The sequence below is a fragment of the Paramormyrops kingsleyae genome, chromosome 18 (genome assembly GCF_048594095.1).
Source record: "Paramormyrops kingsleyae isolate MSU_618 chromosome 18, PKINGS_0.4, whole genome shotgun sequence".
NCBI classification, from domain to species: Eukaryota; Metazoa; Chordata; class Actinopteri; order Osteoglossiformes; family Mormyridae; genus Paramormyrops; species Paramormyrops kingsleyae.
The window spans coordinates 4,083,454-4,102,368 of NC_132814.1; the positions used below are offsets into that span (position 1 = coordinate 4,083,454).

Sequence of the window (18,915 nt, forward strand, 5' to 3'; positions counted from 1 at the left end):
TGGTATCACCGCACTTGCAAGAGAATCCAATGGAATCAATCCGGGGTAGCCGTAACCTCGCGCTGTGGTCTTTCATTGGCCAAGAACGCGCCGCCGAAATCGTTTTGATTGGCCACACGCCGGATACGCTCTCAAGTCACTGGGCGACGCAGACGTACGAGATCAACTAAAGGGCATTCTCAAAGAACAATGTAGCAGCTGGGTCATACAATCGCGTGGTGATCTTGGGCGGGGCCACGGAGGACATGGGCGAACATGATTGGCTAAGAGAAGATGGTTTGTGATTCATCGGCACGTACGATAAATCAGTCGTATAAACTATAATCACATGTAAATATCTGACCATCTTCCCCACCGCCTGTCCACTGTTGAGTCACTAGTGACCCTGGAACCTATTGGAGGAGACACTCTTGTTAAAAAAAAAACGTCTGGCTTGATTGAGAAATAATTAATTTCTTCTGACAGCTCAAAGCATCAGATTAATCGTGAATCACACTAGGCCGTTTTTGCAATGAGCTTTGTAAAAACATTTCTCTTTTCCGAAACTTGCCTTGATTATTTTATGCATGTGTAAACGACTCTAGCTTGATAGCTGGACAATTCATTTAATTAAAATGACTAATGTAATTACAGTGTTTAGCTGTTGTCCGATAAAGAAATAATACACCATTAACTGGCCGGTAATATAATTATTAAAGCATTTAATTAAATCTCTCATTTAATTGGACATCTGAAGTTTGAAAGTAATAAGTAATTTTATAAGTAATCGGGAACGGCATGTTTTGTACTTGTATTAGGATAAAGTCTGGGAATATTGAAATTTAAAAAGTTAATTTTAAATTTAAAGACAAAAGTTAGGTAGCGAGGTGCAATTTTTCTCTTAGTGCCCTGCGATCAGTGATACATCGTAATTAATGTTTGAGAATAATATAGTAGATGTTTCATGTGGGTAAATTACTCTTTATCTGAAACCTTCCTAGTCCATCCATTTAACATAATTCATCCTGTATTTCCGACTCATCACCATTAGGCCTATTTAAACTATTAGCAATTTTAGACGTGTTGTTTGAAGTCACTCAATAGACATTATTTCCAATAGCAACCAACAAGAAATTAACCATAAAAATACATTGCTTTTAATATTTTCCGCCCTAATTTTTCGCCTCTTCTGTGGCACGGTTGTGATGGAAGCAGTCACGGTTCTGGGTGGCAGATGGCGCTGTGCAAAAGGGAAATAAACTCATCATGGTCCAATCCTTTATCTGAGGTGCTAAAACGACAGCATTCATTACACATGCCAATGATTAATCAGAATTATCAGAGCTTATGTATCAGCTATGAGGAAATCAGTTCTATAGGATGTGCAAAGCAGAGTCGTCACAGATATCCATGCAGTGAAATTTATTCACATTTAGACGATCAATATGGAGGTATTACTGTTTCAAAGTCCTATAAAACGCTTCTTCAGCCTGACTGGGTTAATTTAGCAAGCAGTCGGCGGTATGAGAAGAGGCCCCCTACCTACAGATGAATAAGCTATTTGAGTATGTTCAAATCAAATTAAATTATAAAGTTATATTTGAAGATATGGCTTGTGTTAGTCATATCAGTGTAAAATAATAATTTACTGTAAATGTATTTCTTTTTCACACGTTTATTAATCCATTAGCATCGATTTATTAATTTCTGTTTATTTAAAAACTTGGCCAGGGCAGTTATCCACACAAGGCTCACAACTGGTACATTACATTACACAGATAACGCAGCAGATATTTTTTAATATGTGGGAGATTCGTCATTTAGCGTGTTCCACCCGAGGCAGTTACTGCTCCTTGGTAAATGTCTTCACACAGCCAGATGCACTTTTGTCTCTGTTGCCTTGATGCAGTTTGCTAACTGCACAGACTTTCCACCCCTGAAAAAGCAGACATTTTGCCTGGAATCGGACAAGAGGGATCAGATTAGCAATATCTCTGCTGTGTTTTTTGAGGTGCAGTCTGAACGAGTCGAAATAGAACCCTGTATCTATCCCAAAATTTTACTGAAGCTACAGTTTGGAAACAGACTAAAACAGTACTAATAAAAGGGAAAATTAATTTTGTCTGTGATTGCTACTGTTTTATCTTTCACAGTACTGAACCTTTCACTGCAGTAATTCAGGTCTATTCCCTAATTCAAAGGTACATCAGCAATTCCCCTCATATGGCCACATAGCTTTTTGTCACACTGCAGTTTCCATCCACTTCCTGGCTGCAGTATCAAAAGAAGCCTGAGCTGGCCAGCAGGGGGTGCTATACAGGCCTTGGCTATGCCCACCTTACCTCCATATTCCATGCCATACCTCATGCCATCGCAGTGTGTCTATTGGTAGAGCCAGGTGACAGTGGGGACACATGGCAGCTGTCTCTTCCTGCCCCCCAGCCCCCCCTCTATCCCGCAGCCCCTCATTGCCCCACAGTGGGAGAGCTGTCGAGCGGGAGGAGCAGGCTATCCCAAAGTGGGGTCTGGGATCCTGCTGGTAGTGCACACGGTGACCTCTAGGGGGTGCTAGTGGAGTGTCATTCACTGACTAGGGGATGAAAAGACCAAAATTATAATTTACACTTATTTTCATTTAGCAGACACTTTTGTCCAAAACAGCATACAAATTAGGTATAAATACAAATAAGGCAAATAACATATTACAAACATACGTGCTATCAAGGAACTGACTAGGCATAAGGGTAGCTAGGCTTTGCTTCTAATTAATGCCCAGTTAGAAATGCAAGCAGTATATAACTTCAGGGATGGAGATGTCAATTAATCAGCTTTAGAAGTGTATAATGACATTGAGTTCATTAAATGTCAGGACAACCTATCTCACTTGTTTGGCTATCCCTGTGTTCTGAGATAATCCTATTTTGTCAGGAAAAACATTTCTCGTAAATTGAGGCTTATCTGAGGCTCGGAAGCAGAGTTAAATGGCAATATTATATTCCCTGCAGTCCCTGGTGAGTGTAGTGATGTCAGCGACTTGAGATGGCAACTATGCATACAGATATAGTGCAACCAAGGCAGTATTTTCTTCAACAGCCTCGGAAGAGTTACTTGGCTTCCTGATGGCTCATCTGGGGGAAGCGACTTCGTACAGTACCAGCAGGGCACCATTCTCTGTCCTGCAGGGGGCACACCGGGCTCAAAGTCAAAGAATGATAAGGGTGTTCAGCGCTGAAATTATAGGCCAATCAGTCTAACTTGTATAACTGGTAAAGTTATGGAGGCTATAATCAAAGAGAAAATGGTAGATTACCTGGACTCAAATAACATTTTGAGGGATAGCCACCATTGATTTAGGAGATGTAGATCCTGTTTAACAATCTGTTGGAGTTTTTTGAGGAAGCTACTCAGGAAGTTGATGATAAGAAGGCATATGATGTAATCTACTTAGATTTCCAAAAGGCTTTTGACATTGTCCCCCACAAGAGGCTCTTACTTAAACTCAAAGCGACAGGTATTTTAGGAACTGTAGCAACCTGGATTGATAACTGGTTAACAGATAGGAAGCAGCGAGTAGTTATAAGAGGCACAATGTCACTGTGGGCCTGCGTTCATAGTGGGGTACCGCAGGGTTCAATTTTAGGACCACTATTGTTCCTAATTTACATAAATGATATAGACACCAATATATACAGTAAACTGGTGAAATTTGCAGATGACACCAAGGTGGGTGATGTAGCAGATACTGAACTAGCGGCTCAGCAGCTACAGCGGGATCTTGATTTAATTAGTGACTGGGCTGATACCTGGCAGATGAAATTTAACATAGACAAATGTAAGGTACTCCATATTCAGCTGTACAGGGCAGCGTGTGGCTCAGTGGGCTAAGCTGTGTGCCTGTAATCACAAGGTCGCCGGTTCAAGCCCAGCCTCAGCACATCTGTGGGTCCTTGAGCAAGACCCTCAATCCCCAGCTCCCTGGGCGCCGCTACGGGTGGCTGCCCTTCGCGGACAGCTTGCTCTACAAAGAGCAAGTTGAGGGAGGCATAAAAACAATTTCCCCACGGGGATCAATAAAGTATGAATTATTATTATTATGTAGGGAGCAGAAATATAAAGTACAGGTATTTTATGGGACCTACTGAAATAAAGGTAGCTGATTATGAGAAAGAAGAACATAAGAACTATACAAACGAGAGGAGGCCATTCGGCCCATCGAGCTCGCTTGGGGAGAACTTAACTAATAGCTCAGAGTTGTTAAAATCTTATCTAGCTCTGATTTAAAGGAACCCAAGGATTCAGCTTGCACTACGTTATCAGGAAGACTATTCCATACTCTGACTACACGCTGTGTAAAGAAGTGCTTCCTTAAATCCAGTTTGAAATGTTCTCCCGCTAATTTCCACCTATGGCCACGAGTTCTTGTATTTGAACTAATGCTGAAGTAACTATTCGGTTGAACAGCATCCAAACCTGTTAGAATCTTATAGACCTGGATCATGTCCCCCCTCAGCCTCCTTTGCTTGAGGCTGAACAGATTTAGCTCAACTAACCTTTCCTCGTATGACATTCCTCTAAAACCAGGAATCATTCTTGTGGCCCTACGCTGCACCTTTTCTAAGGCCGCAATGTCCTTTTTAAGATATGGTGACCAAACCTGCACACAATATTCTAGGTGAGGTCTCACCAAGGAATTGTATAATCGCTTGTTATAATTTTTTTTGTTGCTACTAAATTTTATGCAAACAAAAGAAAACAAAAGAAAACAATGAATATTGCGTGGCACACCTGTGAACTGATGGGCAATGTGGGCTGAAGGGCCACCTGGTGGTGTTGAAAAGCATTGCGGGACATGACCAGGCCTGTTCTTAAAGTGCTGGGGCTCATCCGGAACCTCCTTAGCCTGAAAGAGGAGCAGTACATCAGAACAGCAAGGAGATGCAGACACTGGTTACGTCCAATGGTGGTGAATAAAAGAAAGCGAGACGTGATTGGCTCTGCGCTGATTATGCTGAGCAAAGGGCTGTGATTGGCTGTGGTTCTCACCTGGCCTTCCTGATGTGCTCCATGGAGTTCCAGGTGCTCCTGAGGAAGACAGTCTTCAGAAGCAGGGTACGGGCATTGCTGACATGAGCTCCCACGTGGTACTACCTCCTCACTAGGTATGTGTATGTTGTTATTTGTTGTTGTTGATGTAGGGAAGAAATGCAGAAATAAAGTGTCACGAAACGTCGAAAGGGATCATAAGATCAGACGGACGCTTGCCCATTCTAGCAGAATGTCTCAGGTGACACAGACCTGAGTTAGAACCTCTACCAGGGGTATCTTTAAATCCTGGCATAGAACAGCATGAAGTTAGTCAAAGGCCTTTCTCTATCAGCTCTGCTACCCTGCCAACTTAAGTGCGCACCCCCCATCTATCCCCTGCCATTTGAGACAGAATCTAACCAGTTGCTGCTCTGCTCAAGTTCCATTCCCGCCATCCGCTCTTTCTCTGTGATGTGGAGGTCATCTGTAGGTTAGGGGTGAAGGAATGGATCTGCCCCCCTTATAAATGTTAAGGTACTAACCCTAACCCTAACCCTAACCCTCCATCTCTGCAAACACAGGTCAGCCAGCATGTTCTCACCGGCGCCCGCAATGCTGCCCCTCTGCCTGGCCGCCTTCCGCGGTGACCGAGCTCTTCTCCATCTCTGTCTGCTTCTGCCTTGCATCAACCACCCCCCCCCCCTCCTCCAACCGCAAACGGAAACCGGAGACGATCAATAATTGATGCCTTGGAATGGCTCACAAGCAGATTTGGTGTAAACTGTAAGCATGGGGGCAGTGTCAGATGTCATTTTGGTCTGGCATTGGCCCCCACCGCCAACACTCGAACAAACCTTGATGGCTGAGATGGAGAGACTGAAATGTCATGTTTTTAGCAGTGAACCGCAACATTGAATTATGCCAGTTATCCTGGGACAGATTTTATTGTAAAGTAAGATTACGTTTTAAAGGCAGCAAATTCCATGACTGTGGAACCGCTCACCAAAATCTCAGTCCATTTAGGGCCAGAGAACGCACATCTGAATAAGGCGGGTCCACGCGGGGCAGAGCAAAAACTCCACTTGCCTGTTTACTTTTGAAAATAACCTTTTGTTTTTTTTTGTTTGTGTGTTATTTTTTTTTTTAAAGAAACATGTATATATAATTCAGGCTTTTGTTAATAAAGTTTTAGTGGTTTGCATAAAATAATTTGCTGATTTAGCTAAATTATTTGGTGATTTTTTATTTTTTTTGGGGGGGGGGGGGTTGAGGTCCCCAACCACAACCACCCCCCCCCCATCCTCCCCATACTTCCATACTTTACACCCATGACCATCACAATAGGTCTCTAACCTCAATTACACTTCCTAAAATCTTAAATAATTCTGTCCAATTCATTATAATTTAATTAGCAGGAAATGGACATGCACTAACAGGTCCAGTCACTACAGCTGTTTGTGTTGACTGCTGTGTTGAGTATTTGGCTGAATACCCCAAAAATGCGCAGCCTGGTTTTCCAATTGTACCTACGTGTGACTCCTGTACCTGGTGCAGTCTGCACATGCGCTTTGTACCTGTTTCATATCTCTCTAGAATTCCACCTGGTCCGTCACTCATTCGGATTATAATCCTCCCCACCAGCAGGGGGTGATGTCATCCTGACTGTGCAATGGGAGAGGCTAATGGGCACGCATAAGGGCCGGTTCCTGAAATGGGGCTGGAGCAGCAGTTATGTGGCTGCCCAGGGGTCAGCCAGTATGTGAAGGATACGCTATGATTCAGCAGTCCGGTGCTGGCCCAGCCCTCCCCTTCTCTCTCTCCCTCGCTCTCTCCATATCTACCTCACTGTCTAATTCATTCTTGGTCTCCCGCTCCACTTCTCTCCCTCCCTCGTTCTGTTTCCCTACCTCCTTTCCACACACTGTATTCCATTCTCTCTCTGTCACTCACTCTCTGTATCACACTCTCCCCGATCCGTGCGGATGGACGGCGACGGACAGGGAGGCACCGGCGCGGGTTCGGGGGAGCGGAGGTGCGCAGAGAGAGGCGCAGCATCTCGCTGGCAGCTGGTGAGATGGTGAGTCCCGTCCCCCCCCCTCCCCAACTCCTACCTCCGGCTCGTCTCCACCCCTTTATTTCCACAGTGTTGAGCTGGACTTGGAGCACGTCATGGGAGACGTACATGTGCATGTTTGGGTTCCCGGTCATTCGAGGAAACGTTTCCGTGTTTCAGTCCATTGAGGGAATAGGGGAAGAGACATTATACACACACACACACACACACACTCATGCAGTACACAGGGAAGCAATAGTGCTGATTTACTCTCCCATGTACCAGTTTTATCCCCCCATGATGGAAACTGTAATGTGTTCTGGGACTGCGAGGGGTTGGCTGATTGATTTTAGCCCCGCCCATGTTACCAATCTTGTCATGACTTCCTTTTTCATTCAGCCTACTTTGTTGGGGAATGAACTTGGGTATGGATTGGGGGGGGAATGTTTAATGAGCCAGGTTTGCTGTTTTATTTCCTGAAACAGGTTAAAAAAAAAACGTGCCCTGCAGCTTTTCATCCCCCTGCTGAACTCCATCAGTTGCCGGTTTCATTTCCCAGCCTTTCTGTGTCCCACACATTGTGGGCGGAATTTAATCTCTTCGGTTTACAGGAATTTGTAGTCCGTGGGCTGTGCATGTGTACGCGTGAGGTGCGAGTATCTACAATGAGTGTCGCGCTGCATGAGCCTAGCTCTGTGTATGTGCGAGAGACAGGGAGGGTGAGGGAACGAGAGAATTCACCTTAGAGTGCTGAGTCAGGCTCACTGAAGATGACAGTCAGGACAGAGAACGGTCAGAGAATCACGGCGGTTAGAGAAATGTACACTGCAGTAACTCTATCTCTATCTGCCCATCTGATTCTTACATTTTTCCCCCCCCGAATCCCTCGATGCATGATTGATGCAGTGTGCTGTTTATTGGCAGTCCTTGTAATACTCCTTTCAGACTATGCATGTTTTTTATATGCATATATTACATATAACATATTCTTTTGATATATTCTTTGATATATCTTGTTATTCTTCACATGCTGCATAATTCCACCATGTTGGCAAAATAAATACTCATCAGCAGAACAAGTAACATAAACATCTTAAGTTGCTTTTGAGTGGACTTCCAGGACTTTTCCAGTAGGGGGTGCAGAGCCTTCATGTGCTTATTCAGTAAACAGCAGGTTTGGCTCATGGGAGTTTTACTTACACAAAAATGTTCTGAGGGCAGAATGAAAAATGATTGGTTCAGAGACATTACCAATCAGATTGTTGAGGAGGTGGGCCCAAGCAACTAGAGGAGGCAGGAGCAACCAATCAGATGTGCAGATGCATACTAATCAGAAAATCAGCAAGTCCTCTGTCTGCTTATGAGATACTGCCACACCAGACTTTTCCCCCTTCTTCTGATTGGTTTGGTTCTGAGGGGAGGAGCTATATTTATCCTGATTTATGTTTTAGATTTTGGGATCATTGGTGTTGTGTACAGGAATTCTGTGTTTCTAGGTGTCTCCAGACTTTCCTTCACAACATACAGCCTCTCAATACGCTCATTTGTTCTGGTGGATGTTTGTACAGCAGCCTGCGTTAATTACCCAGCTTAAGAGTTCAAAGGGATGCTCCTTGCTGGGATCCATGCCGGGGTCCGGCTGGTTCACTTAGCAGCTGGCGTTAATCTTTAGAGTGATTTGCATACCAGTTGTCTGTGTGTGTGACCTCATGATGTAGGTAGTAGCTGATAGGAGAATCTGAGCCCATATGGTACTGGATCAGGCAGGATCGAAGTTACCTTTGGTTCTGGTCAGTGTGGCAGCTTTCTGAGGCTGGTCCCACATATCTACAAACAAACAGGCTCTGATGCTTGGTGCATCTGTTCCTGCTCTGGGCCACACCCTGACATCCCTTCTCAATGCCATGGATTGTGCATTTCAATCAACTTTGCTCATTTTCTGTTTATTTTCATTCATCCCAGGTGATTTTCATACTGGAGCTATTTCCCGTTTCTGGTCTTCCATTGTGATCCCATTTCACTTTTAGCTTTAGCTTGTGTCAGGAACCAGGTTGAAAGATGAAGGCAAAGGGCTGCAGGGTTCAAACGAGGCACATTCCCCTTTTGTAATGAGATATTTCATTTGACATGGACCAACTACATTTGAATTCGCTGGGTAAACTTTTGACGCAGGACTGGTGATTTGCCATGGCTGCACAAGTGATCATGCAAAATTGCCCTAGGCTCCCTCCACCTCCCTCTTGTACAAAATTTACTGAAGTAGTTCAAGTCAGGTCACTAGTACAAAGACAGAGTGGGAGGTATCAGAGGCTGCTAAAGGTTATGAGCCTGGCGAAAGCATATCAAATTGGGCCCTCAACCCAGATCAATCCAATTATGTTCCAGATTTTTTAGGGTTACTCAGGTTCCGTTTGAACTGTTCTACCCCGCCCCCCCCCCCCACCCCCCTTACAGCCCCCTGGGTATTATCATAATGAAATTAACACAGCCAATCACATGAGTGTGATAACCTGAGTGAAACCTTCTGATTGGCTGTGGTGCACTGTGTGCAGAGGTGTGTAGTTCAGGTCCGGAGAGTAACAATCCAGACCAAGATTTTGTTTCAACGAACCAGCTGAATATTCTGTGACTGTGACTCAGTCTGTTGGTTGAAACAAAATCTTGGTGTGAACCTTTACTCTCTGGACCTGAACTACCCACCCCTGGCTGTATGGTAGCCTATATGACGTGGGTGTGTCCTTGCAGGTACGTCCACGAGGGCAGGTTCAGGATGGAGGAGCGGACGCTGTCGGCGTTCCAGTGGATGTGCTCTCCGCAGCGGCATGGCATCGCCGGACGAGCTGCGCCGCGCCTCACCGCGGAGAGGTGCCGCTCACACCAGCTCGTACATATGCACACAATCCTGTTTAGCTGGCAAATTGCAGGGACACACTTATACATGCCTTCGCGGGCACACTAACAAGGCCCATCTGGCAGTACGACCTTTCTAGGCTCCTAGTGGAGCCCCCTTCTAGTAGAGCAGATCACTACCATTTTGTTAAGGTGAGAGAGTGCAGCCAGGGGAATTATGGCAATTCCATACTCATGCGATGAACAGGATAAACGATGCCTTTGAGAGGTTGTGACCCATATACTCACAGCTGTGTCTCTCTACCCCCCCCCCCCCACTAATTCATTTGTTTAATCAGCTCATTAATTTATAAGAACATAAGAAATTTACAAATGAGAGGAAGCCATTCGGCCCATCAAGCTCATTTGGGGAGAACTTAACTAATAGCTCATTGTTGTTCAAATCTTATCTAGCTCTGATTTAAAGGAACCCAGGGTTTTAGCTTCCGCTACACTAGCAGGAAGACTATTCCATACTCTAACTACACGCTGTGTAAAGAAGTGCTTCCTCAAATTCGTTTTAAAATGTTCTCCTTTAAAATGTGTTTGCATCTCCTGTGTTCCTGTGCAGTTCATAGTAAAGCAACAGGGATTCCACAGTCGCCACGGAAACCTCTGCTTTGAAAGTGAATGAGAGTTCAGTGCGGTTCGCTGAGGGTTGTGGAGACTGATATACTTGTTTTGTATGGCTTTCTCTTCTATCAGGTCCAGCAGGTATCCAGTGATGTGTGCAGGACACCCCCTCGCTGGGTGTTCCTGCGTATTTGCAAATTTTCAAAACTCAGTCCACGGGACACGTTTTTGAGATACTTAGGGTGAATTTATTTCTAATTGGATTGCATGAGGACTGAGTGAGGTTTGGTTCCCAATACTGTAACGTATGATGAGGAAGCCAGACTTTAGGTAATTGGTGGTCTCGTCTCAAAAACAATAAAACTGGATTGAGTGAGTTTTGGAAATTTGCTCTTAAGTTGTCATTGTGAGTGTGTACATGTCTGTCGTGGTTAGGGTTAGGGTTATGCTTCAAGCTGAGAGTTAAAGGCCGCTTGCTTCCCTCAGACGTGAATGGACTCATATCTGTGACCTCATTACCGTTGCGGTTTCTTTTATGCCCCATCTTCATTTGGTCTCTGTGCTGTGTCAGTGCTGGGTCTGTGCTGTCTTTTTTGTTTATATGTTGTGTTTTGTTATTCAAACCCAGAACTGGTCCTGCCTTCATTCCTCCTCCCCTCCCTTCCTTCCTCTCTTTCTCCATGCCCCTCTTTCTCCCTCTTGCTCCGTGGCTTCTCGCTTGCCTTTTCCATTGTGATGTTGCTTTGTCAGCTGCCGGTGCAGAAATGTCAACATCTGGGCTTCCAGAGTGCAGGGTGACCGCCAGGTACCCAAGGTGAGTCTGGGGGTGGGGGGGGGCGCAAGTGTGCACGGTCACTCAGAAATGCTCACGGTCACCAAGGTGAAGGTACGTGGGGTGACATTGACATGTGCCATAGATTCTGAACTGTTTTACTCTCTTCAGCTAGGCCAATTCAATTTCAATTTATTTTTATATAGCACCTTTCACAACAGAGTCACGCTAAGGCACTTGAGAAGAATGTGTGGCAAACCATTACAACATCATGTATACAGGATGGTGCATGAGACAGGAAAAATGGAAAGAAGGTTAGAATGAATGCCAGAAGACAATGGAGGAGAGTTAGGGTGGCTGTGACCGGGTACCCCGGTGCACGGTAGGTTCGAATACCAGCAGGGGAACTGCTGTTATACCTTTCAAAAGCCATTAGGCTTCAGTAAAATGACTTTTGTATGAGGATTAGTCTCTTTGCTAGTTGTCTTTGTAACAAAATGCTCCAATAAGTAGGGGGGCTGGGTTACCATGGAAACACTCTATGTCATCTTTCATCCCGGGGGAGCCCAAGAGTTAAAGCAGTAGCGTGAGTCTGTACTGATGGTAAGGTCTTTAATGAACAGCGGCCCAGCTGGGAGGAAGATGGAGAGGAGCAGGAGAAAGGAATCCTGAGTCTGGTGTGGGACTGGTCCAAGGCACAGGCGAACTAAACGGCCACATAGGGCACAGAGGCCATAGGAGGCGCCCCTGTCTGATGGCCCAAGTATGTCTATTCGAGGGAGAAAGGCGTTATGGGATTGTAAATTTGGCTTGTATAGGTGAATATTGTTTTAGATTATTATTATAGATCATTACAGATAATTATTTTTAGATTAATATGTATTTCTTGGTGTCAGTCAGTGTGTATTACTCAGCTACCACGTTCTCAGACCGGACACCTAGAGCTACTGCTCACCATGGAAACGGGAGCGGCCAACCAGGAAGCAGGCAGTAAATCAAGTGTTCAGCTCGTCTGCATGACATGCAAACAGAATCTGTAGTAGGCATAGAAGCCTCACTCCACAGGCATTTAGGATCATCTTCTTCACTTATGTAGCCTTGTGTCTGATTCCCGTACTGAAACATATAGTAGCTACTGGTTCAGTGACAAGTAACACCTACTTCAAGGTAACTAGAGGTTAGGGAGTCTCTAGTGAAGGTGTATAGCCTAATTAAAACACTTAAAACCAGAGGTAGAAATTTCAGTCTAGAAATCCAGACCAAGATTTTGTTTCAAGGAAGCAGTTGAGTACTCTGTGACTGTGACTCTTTATGCACAACTGCTTGGTTGAAACAAAATCTTGGTTTTTGATTTTTACTTTCTGGACCTGAAAGTTCCACCTCAAGTGCTGCGATGGACTGGCATCCCGTCCAGGGTGTACCCTAACTTAATACCCTATGCTGCTTGAGATAGGCTCCAGGCTCCTCTGATATTCTAATCAGGATACACAGAAGATGGATGGGTAGATGGATTAAACACAGCTGCAAAGATATGCCTTGGGGAAAAGGAGACAATAAAAAACAGGGAGAAGAAGATCACTGCAGTTCTAGAAACATGGGGGAACTATCTGTTTTTTGATTGGGCAGTTTGGTCACATGCTTTTTTTTGTTTGGTCACATGCTTTTTATTTGGGTCATTTGGTCGCATGCTTTTTTGTTTTGTTTGATCACATGATTTTTGTTTGGGTAATTTGGTCACATGCTTTTTTGTTTGTTTGGTCATATTGTTTTTGTTTGGGTAATTTGGTCACACGCTTTTTTTGTTTTGTTTGGTCGCATAATTTTTGTTTGGGTAATTTGGTCACACGCTTTTTTTGTTTTGTTTGGGTAATTTGGTCACATGCTTCATTCTGAGTGGGACCGGAGGTTGCTGTAGCAGCTTGTATGTACATGTATTCTACTGCACACAGAGGATGTAATGGGCATTGTCAGCTGAGGCAACATACAAAAAAACCTCCAAAGAATCTCAGCTTACCAATTGTCACCCGCTGCTGTTTTAGAGACTGTAGGGGCATTTGGTCATGTTGGGTGGAGCAAGGAGGCAGTTATGGGTCTTTGTCTCGTGGCTACAGTGCGGCATTGTATCAGGGATTGACACAGTGCCCAGTATAACTCTTCTGTCTCTGGGGGGGAGTTCCCTTCTCCCAGGTCACAATACCATTCTTCTCTCAAGCCTCTCCAAGTGATATTGATGACAAGTTTATATAACTACTGATCACAAAATGGTTTTTAGCGGTGTTCATATTGTTCTTTGGAAGTTCTTTGGATGCTCAGCCTAGCAGCGTATATAGCCAGTTGGCTCCTTGACAGCTGCATGCTTGTTATATACTATCTGCCTCACTTGTGTGTCACTTTGCCAAATAAATGCAAATGTAAATTTCATGCAAATGAGTGACTGGAAGCTCCAACATATAGGGTGTTTTCTCGCAATGCTTTGGAGCTGATTTCAGTACTTCCCTTCATCACAACATTTGGTGCTTTGTGTATATGTAACATGACTTACTCTTACTTCACACGTATGTTTAAAGATGTGCCTCATCACTATTCCTTTCCCCTTGTGCAAAGTTATTGCTGAGAATTCACAAGTAAAAACATCCTCTGTGAAACCTCAGTGAGTGTCGCTGTAGGGCTGGGAGTGTAAACTCTGCCTCTTTTCTGCGTGTGTGAAGTTTGTGTGTGCTCCTTATGTCACATCAGATTTTTTTCCCATTGCCCAGACAGATGCACTTAGGGTGAACTCACACTTGGCCCAGTTGCCTTGTACTGTGTCCGAGCACAACTGTCCCCCCTCCTCCGCTGGTCAGTGCTCACATTTCACGTAACGTTATGGGCTCGAACATGCTTATGTCATCACTGTGCAACTTTTTATGTTGAAGAAAACATAGTAAGATAAGTGCTTGATGATTAATGTCCTTATATTAATGATTAATGTCCTTATATTGTGGAATATTTGGAGTTGTTTTGGGTTCAATGACATACGGCCTTCATAGATTTACTGAGTATGCAACCCAGCAATATTCATTCAATTGTGGTGCATGTTTAAGAAGATAGTCCCGTATTTTACCAAATATCTCAGATTTTTTGTTTGTCGCATGTAGTTTTTCTTGGATACTCTTATCAGCTCAAATTTCCAGCAAACACAGCACTTCTACCGTAGACCAAAGCAATCCCTTTGCTGCAATGTTTGGTGATTAGTCAGTCGTATTATTGATGTCATGTCTGAATTGCATGCTAAGGCACAGTTACCAAATCACACTAGATGCCTACAATACCTGAGTCCAACTGAGCCCTGTCCAGGCCCACCTCTTCAAGCGGGCCCGAGCATAGTACAGAGTGATCACACTAGTCAATCGAATTGGACTTTTTGGGGTCAAACATGCTCGGGCATGGTACAGATCGCCTAGTCTCAGTACACTCTTTGATTAATTGGTGTCTAAATTTCCCATAGTGCCCCAGTGATAGACCAACATCCTGTTGAGGGTTTATAACCAAACCTTGTGCCCAGCTCCAGGGGCTCCTGTGACCCAGACCAGAATAATCATTTTAAAGATGGATGGATATTAGTTGCCTACATGTCACCTCATATTCATATCAGCAGAAGATCCCTTATAGATCACAAATGCTCTGGTGGTGCCCCCGAAAGGTAGAAGGAATCCTAGCATGAGTTGCATGTGCTGGCTTGTGTGTGGATTATTATTGTACAGTAGGGTTCAAACACACAAGACTGGTATAGCTCAGGCTTTTAAACATTTCGTCCATTGGTAATTACAGTTGCCATGGTTATGACAGCAGGAATTCCATATGTCAAGAATTCCTGTTCTGTAAGCAGAACACAAATGGTACAGAAGGTGGCACAGTGGTTAGGGGATATTTGACAGGTTCCAAGAATTACTACATGTGGGTTTTACTCCTGGGCTGTGGGTTCAGATCTAGCATCACTTTTGTGCGCATGGAGTTTGAGCAGTTGCCCGCTGTTGACGAGAGCTTCCATCACAGTTTAAAAGATAGATTCAGACTCACCATGCATATGTGCCCCACCCTCACCACATGAGAAGGTACTTACATGCACAGGAATCATCTATTAGCGCCATACTTCAGTCTCATTTGGTGTGTGCTAAGTTTGGGGGGGGGTCATACTTAACCCCAAACTAGTTCCTTTTTCTCACTAAAGGAAACACAGAGAATAGAGAACACCTTCTTCCTCTGTAGCTCTTTTTTTTCCTTTCTCATGGTGGGGGTGGAGTAGTAAGCTGAGAAATGACTTCTCCTCCCAACCCATTTCGCTCCACTTCCCCTGATCTAGCTGAGTCAATCATCATAGTGTGTAACCGACAGGAAGAACAGCTGTGACGGGCTGGATCTCTGAGGCTTCTGAAAAGGGTGAGTGAGAGAGAGAGAAAGAGAGAGAGAGAGAGAGAGAGAGACGGGGAGGGAGGGAGAGAGACAGAGGCAGAGACCAGCTAATTACACACCTCAGCTCTGCTGCTGGACCACTAAGACAGAGACCCCAGGATCCCTGAGACGTATCACCATGCACAGGAGGAAGAGGAGTGTGTCCTTTGGGGGATTCGGATGGTAGGTCCCCACCCACCGCACCTCGGCCCCCCATGTCAGTCCAGAACCAAAAAGCTATGCATTAACCAGAGTTAGTTCAATGAGAATGTCTGTTTGTATATGAATGTGGAGGATTCAGAGCATTACAACACATGAATGTACCTAGAGTATCTGCTGCTGTAAGGTTGTAGACTGAAGGGTTGTGCGTGGGTTTTGATGAGCCAGTTGCTGGTATGTTTGTGTTGTGTCCTGCTTGGCATCATTTAGCGGCATTACCCTGTGGATTATCCCAACATTCTCTGTTTTGTTTAGTTCAGTTTTGTTTTCTGCAGTTTTGCTGAATGTTTTTTTTTGCGTCCTCACTCTTACATTGATGCCCATCCTGCTTCTGTTGTGGTTTCTCATTAGTCTAAGGTTAACGTGTCAATTTGGAGCATGTTACACCTGAATCTTGGTTCTCTTGGCAGCACTGAGAGGTTCTTGTTGGACTTTGCACTCCTGTGAGAGGTGATTATTTTTGACGTGAATCCGATCAGGAAACACAGCATGGGTTCTGGACTTTGCTGTGATCATTATGGTTCTTGCGCTCCTATGTCATCGTTGCAGACACCGGAGTGGACACAGGACAGATATGCGAGTCTGCTGGATTGTTTACTTTGAGTAGCTCCTCAAATGTCTTGCAGTGTAAAATTCAGCTCTTAGACCAGCTGATCTAATGGTGTTTCGTCTACCATGGGGTTCAACAGAGCAGGGCATTCTTCTGTCAGACTTTTGCACTACCACCAGCAGAGCTGCCAGACTGATGCTCTTATTTTGCTCTTTTCCAAGTTAGGCTCCTTATTGGTGCTCCCTTCAATCATTCTTGTGTTCTATAACCAATCAGATAAAAAAGGGGAGGGACATGGAGCACTTAGCCAGGTATAGAACCTACTGGTTCAAAGCTGAACATGGTCTCCCTATTTTCTGAACACAAACATGTGGAAGAATCATTGATCAGCAGGATGCCGTGAGAAACAGAGTAGCCACCCCACCCTACAGCTGCACACTGGTGGATTTTGATTTTTTTGGTGATATGATCTCTTAACACTCAAAGTCACACCCTGACCACAGCATTTAGATGGAAGATCTACCCCCCAGGGCTGAGCCGCAGTTCTTCAGAGAGTCATGCTTGTTCTGTGGGACGACCTGAGCATGAGGCATACTTCATGGAGGTCGGGACCCTGACAGTATTCTAGGCTCGTCTATGACGTGCAACATGCTCTGAATCCTATACACTAGCAGTCTAACCCTAATCCTGTTGTTGCCTCCTAGCATGTCTGTTCTCGGTTCAGTCTTCTACGGCAGTGTTTCTCGATCCAGTCCTCAGGGACCCCCAGACAGTCCCAGCAAACCTGAATCAAACAATCAACAAATCAAGAACACTGAATACCTGGTACAGGTGTATTGGGACTTGGGAGGGACCAAAAATATGAGCTGTTTGGTGGTCCCCAAGGATTAGGCTGAGGAACAATGCTGTACAACATCTTAGAGTTTCTGCAATATCTAGGGTCCCTTGTACTTTTGCAAGGTATGAATGGTCAGGACATGTCCTTACTAATATTGCAAGAGTACAGTGTGTGTTTAGGGTGGTGGAGGCTTTGGAGGTCATTTGGTCTCTACTAACGTTGAAACTAAAGCTATGCCCTGGCCCTTTTGTGTGGTTTACTGAGAGTTGTGGTACCTGAGAACTCTGATACTATATTTATTTCCGTGCATAAATTCTCTTTTTGTCTCTCCGGTCTTCCATGGAATACACATGCAGGTGAAGGCAAGCTTGAGAGTCACAGCAATGGGTCATCCACCCACTGTGCCCCAAAGCTGGGGGTTAAGGGCTTTGCTCAAGGGTCCACAGACATGTTCAATCAAATTTTATATCACATTAGCACAACATCGCATTGTCTCAAAGTGCTTTACATTATCCCTGCCTGAAGCCCCCGTTGAGCAAGCCAGAGATGAAATGTGACTATGCTGCTGAGACTGGGCTCAAACAGGTGACCTTCCAATCACAGGTGTCTCTTCCATCATGTCCTGTTGATGTAACCCCTAACCTGAAATGAGGTGTTCAGCGAATTACAATGGTGTACAGTGTGCACCTGGGAGAGCAGAAAACACCACTGTATGAGATTATATTTATATTCCATTGTGGGGGCCAAATATCCCCCACAATGTAATAAAAACCTGTTATTTTGATTTTGTGAGAACCATTTTTCAGGTCCCAACAAAGACCTGTGAATGCAATCAAAAAACTAAAAATGCCAAAAGCCTTGTCTTTCGTTTGGTTACTTATGGTTAAGGTTAGGACTGGGTAGGGGTTAAGGTCGCCATGTTGGATGAATGGAGAGTCCCCACAAAGACATAATTACACACCTGTGTGTGTGTGTGTGTGCAAATGGAGGATGTGAGTGTCTGTCTGGGCCAGTAAAACGTCAGTCAGGTTGAGGTGAGTCCCTGCCACTCTGCTTGTGTGGCATGGTGTAATCAAAAGTGTATCTGTTATCTCCACTGGCCACAAACTCAAGGCTTTAAGCAGTATCATGGTATGTTGCTCAAAATTCCATTAGGACTCCCCTTAAGCAGATTCAAAACATGAAAAAAGATTAAATTAGACAAATTAAATTGCCAAAGTACTGCCACACCGCCAGCGTCTTTTTAACATTGTTTAGTCCACAATATCTCCTTTTTAAAAGCTGTTGTGGCCGCTGAGCCATCGCTTTATTCACCCTCTTGAAACCTCTGAGGGAGTGCTTATCTCTTCCATGATACTATCAAAACAGTAGCATGTAGCATGCTCTGCTAAGCCAGTCAGCCTTGCTGTGCATGTAAAGGTTGTCTCATCTTAAAAGACTAGCATTGGTTGGAAGTGCATTCATGCCTGCGATGTGATGTATGTTATCAAGCAATGTTCATGTTAATCGACAATTTATCTAAGTTTCTTGTCGTATCATCATTTAAGTTGTATGTACCAATAAGTCAATACATTGTTTATATCGGC

General features: G+C 44.5%; 1 protein-coding gene across 7 annotated transcripts in view; it reads left to right on the plus strand.

Moving 5' to 3' along the window:
* Positions 1-6,860: 6,860 nt before the first annotated feature.
* The window catches only part of LOC111842707 (rap1 GTPase-activating protein 2-like), a 45,636-nt gene continuing 33,581 nt past the window's right edge, over positions 6,861-18,915 (plus strand). For 3 of the 7 annotated variants that reach the window (XM_072701787.1, XM_072701784.1, XM_072701783.1), the window contains exons 1-2: positions 6,861-7,081; positions 9,803-9,922. In XM_072701787.1, the coding sequence (XP_072557888.1) occupies positions 6,987-7,081; positions 9,803-9,922 (215 nt within the window). In that variant the 5' untranslated portion in view covers positions 6,861-6,986. Of the gene's footprint in view, positions 7,082-9,802; positions 9,923-15,653; positions 15,906-18,915 lie in introns of those variants that run through there. The other 4 variants (XM_072701780.1, XM_072701779.1, XM_072701781.1 and 1 more) reach the window with 2 other exon arrangements.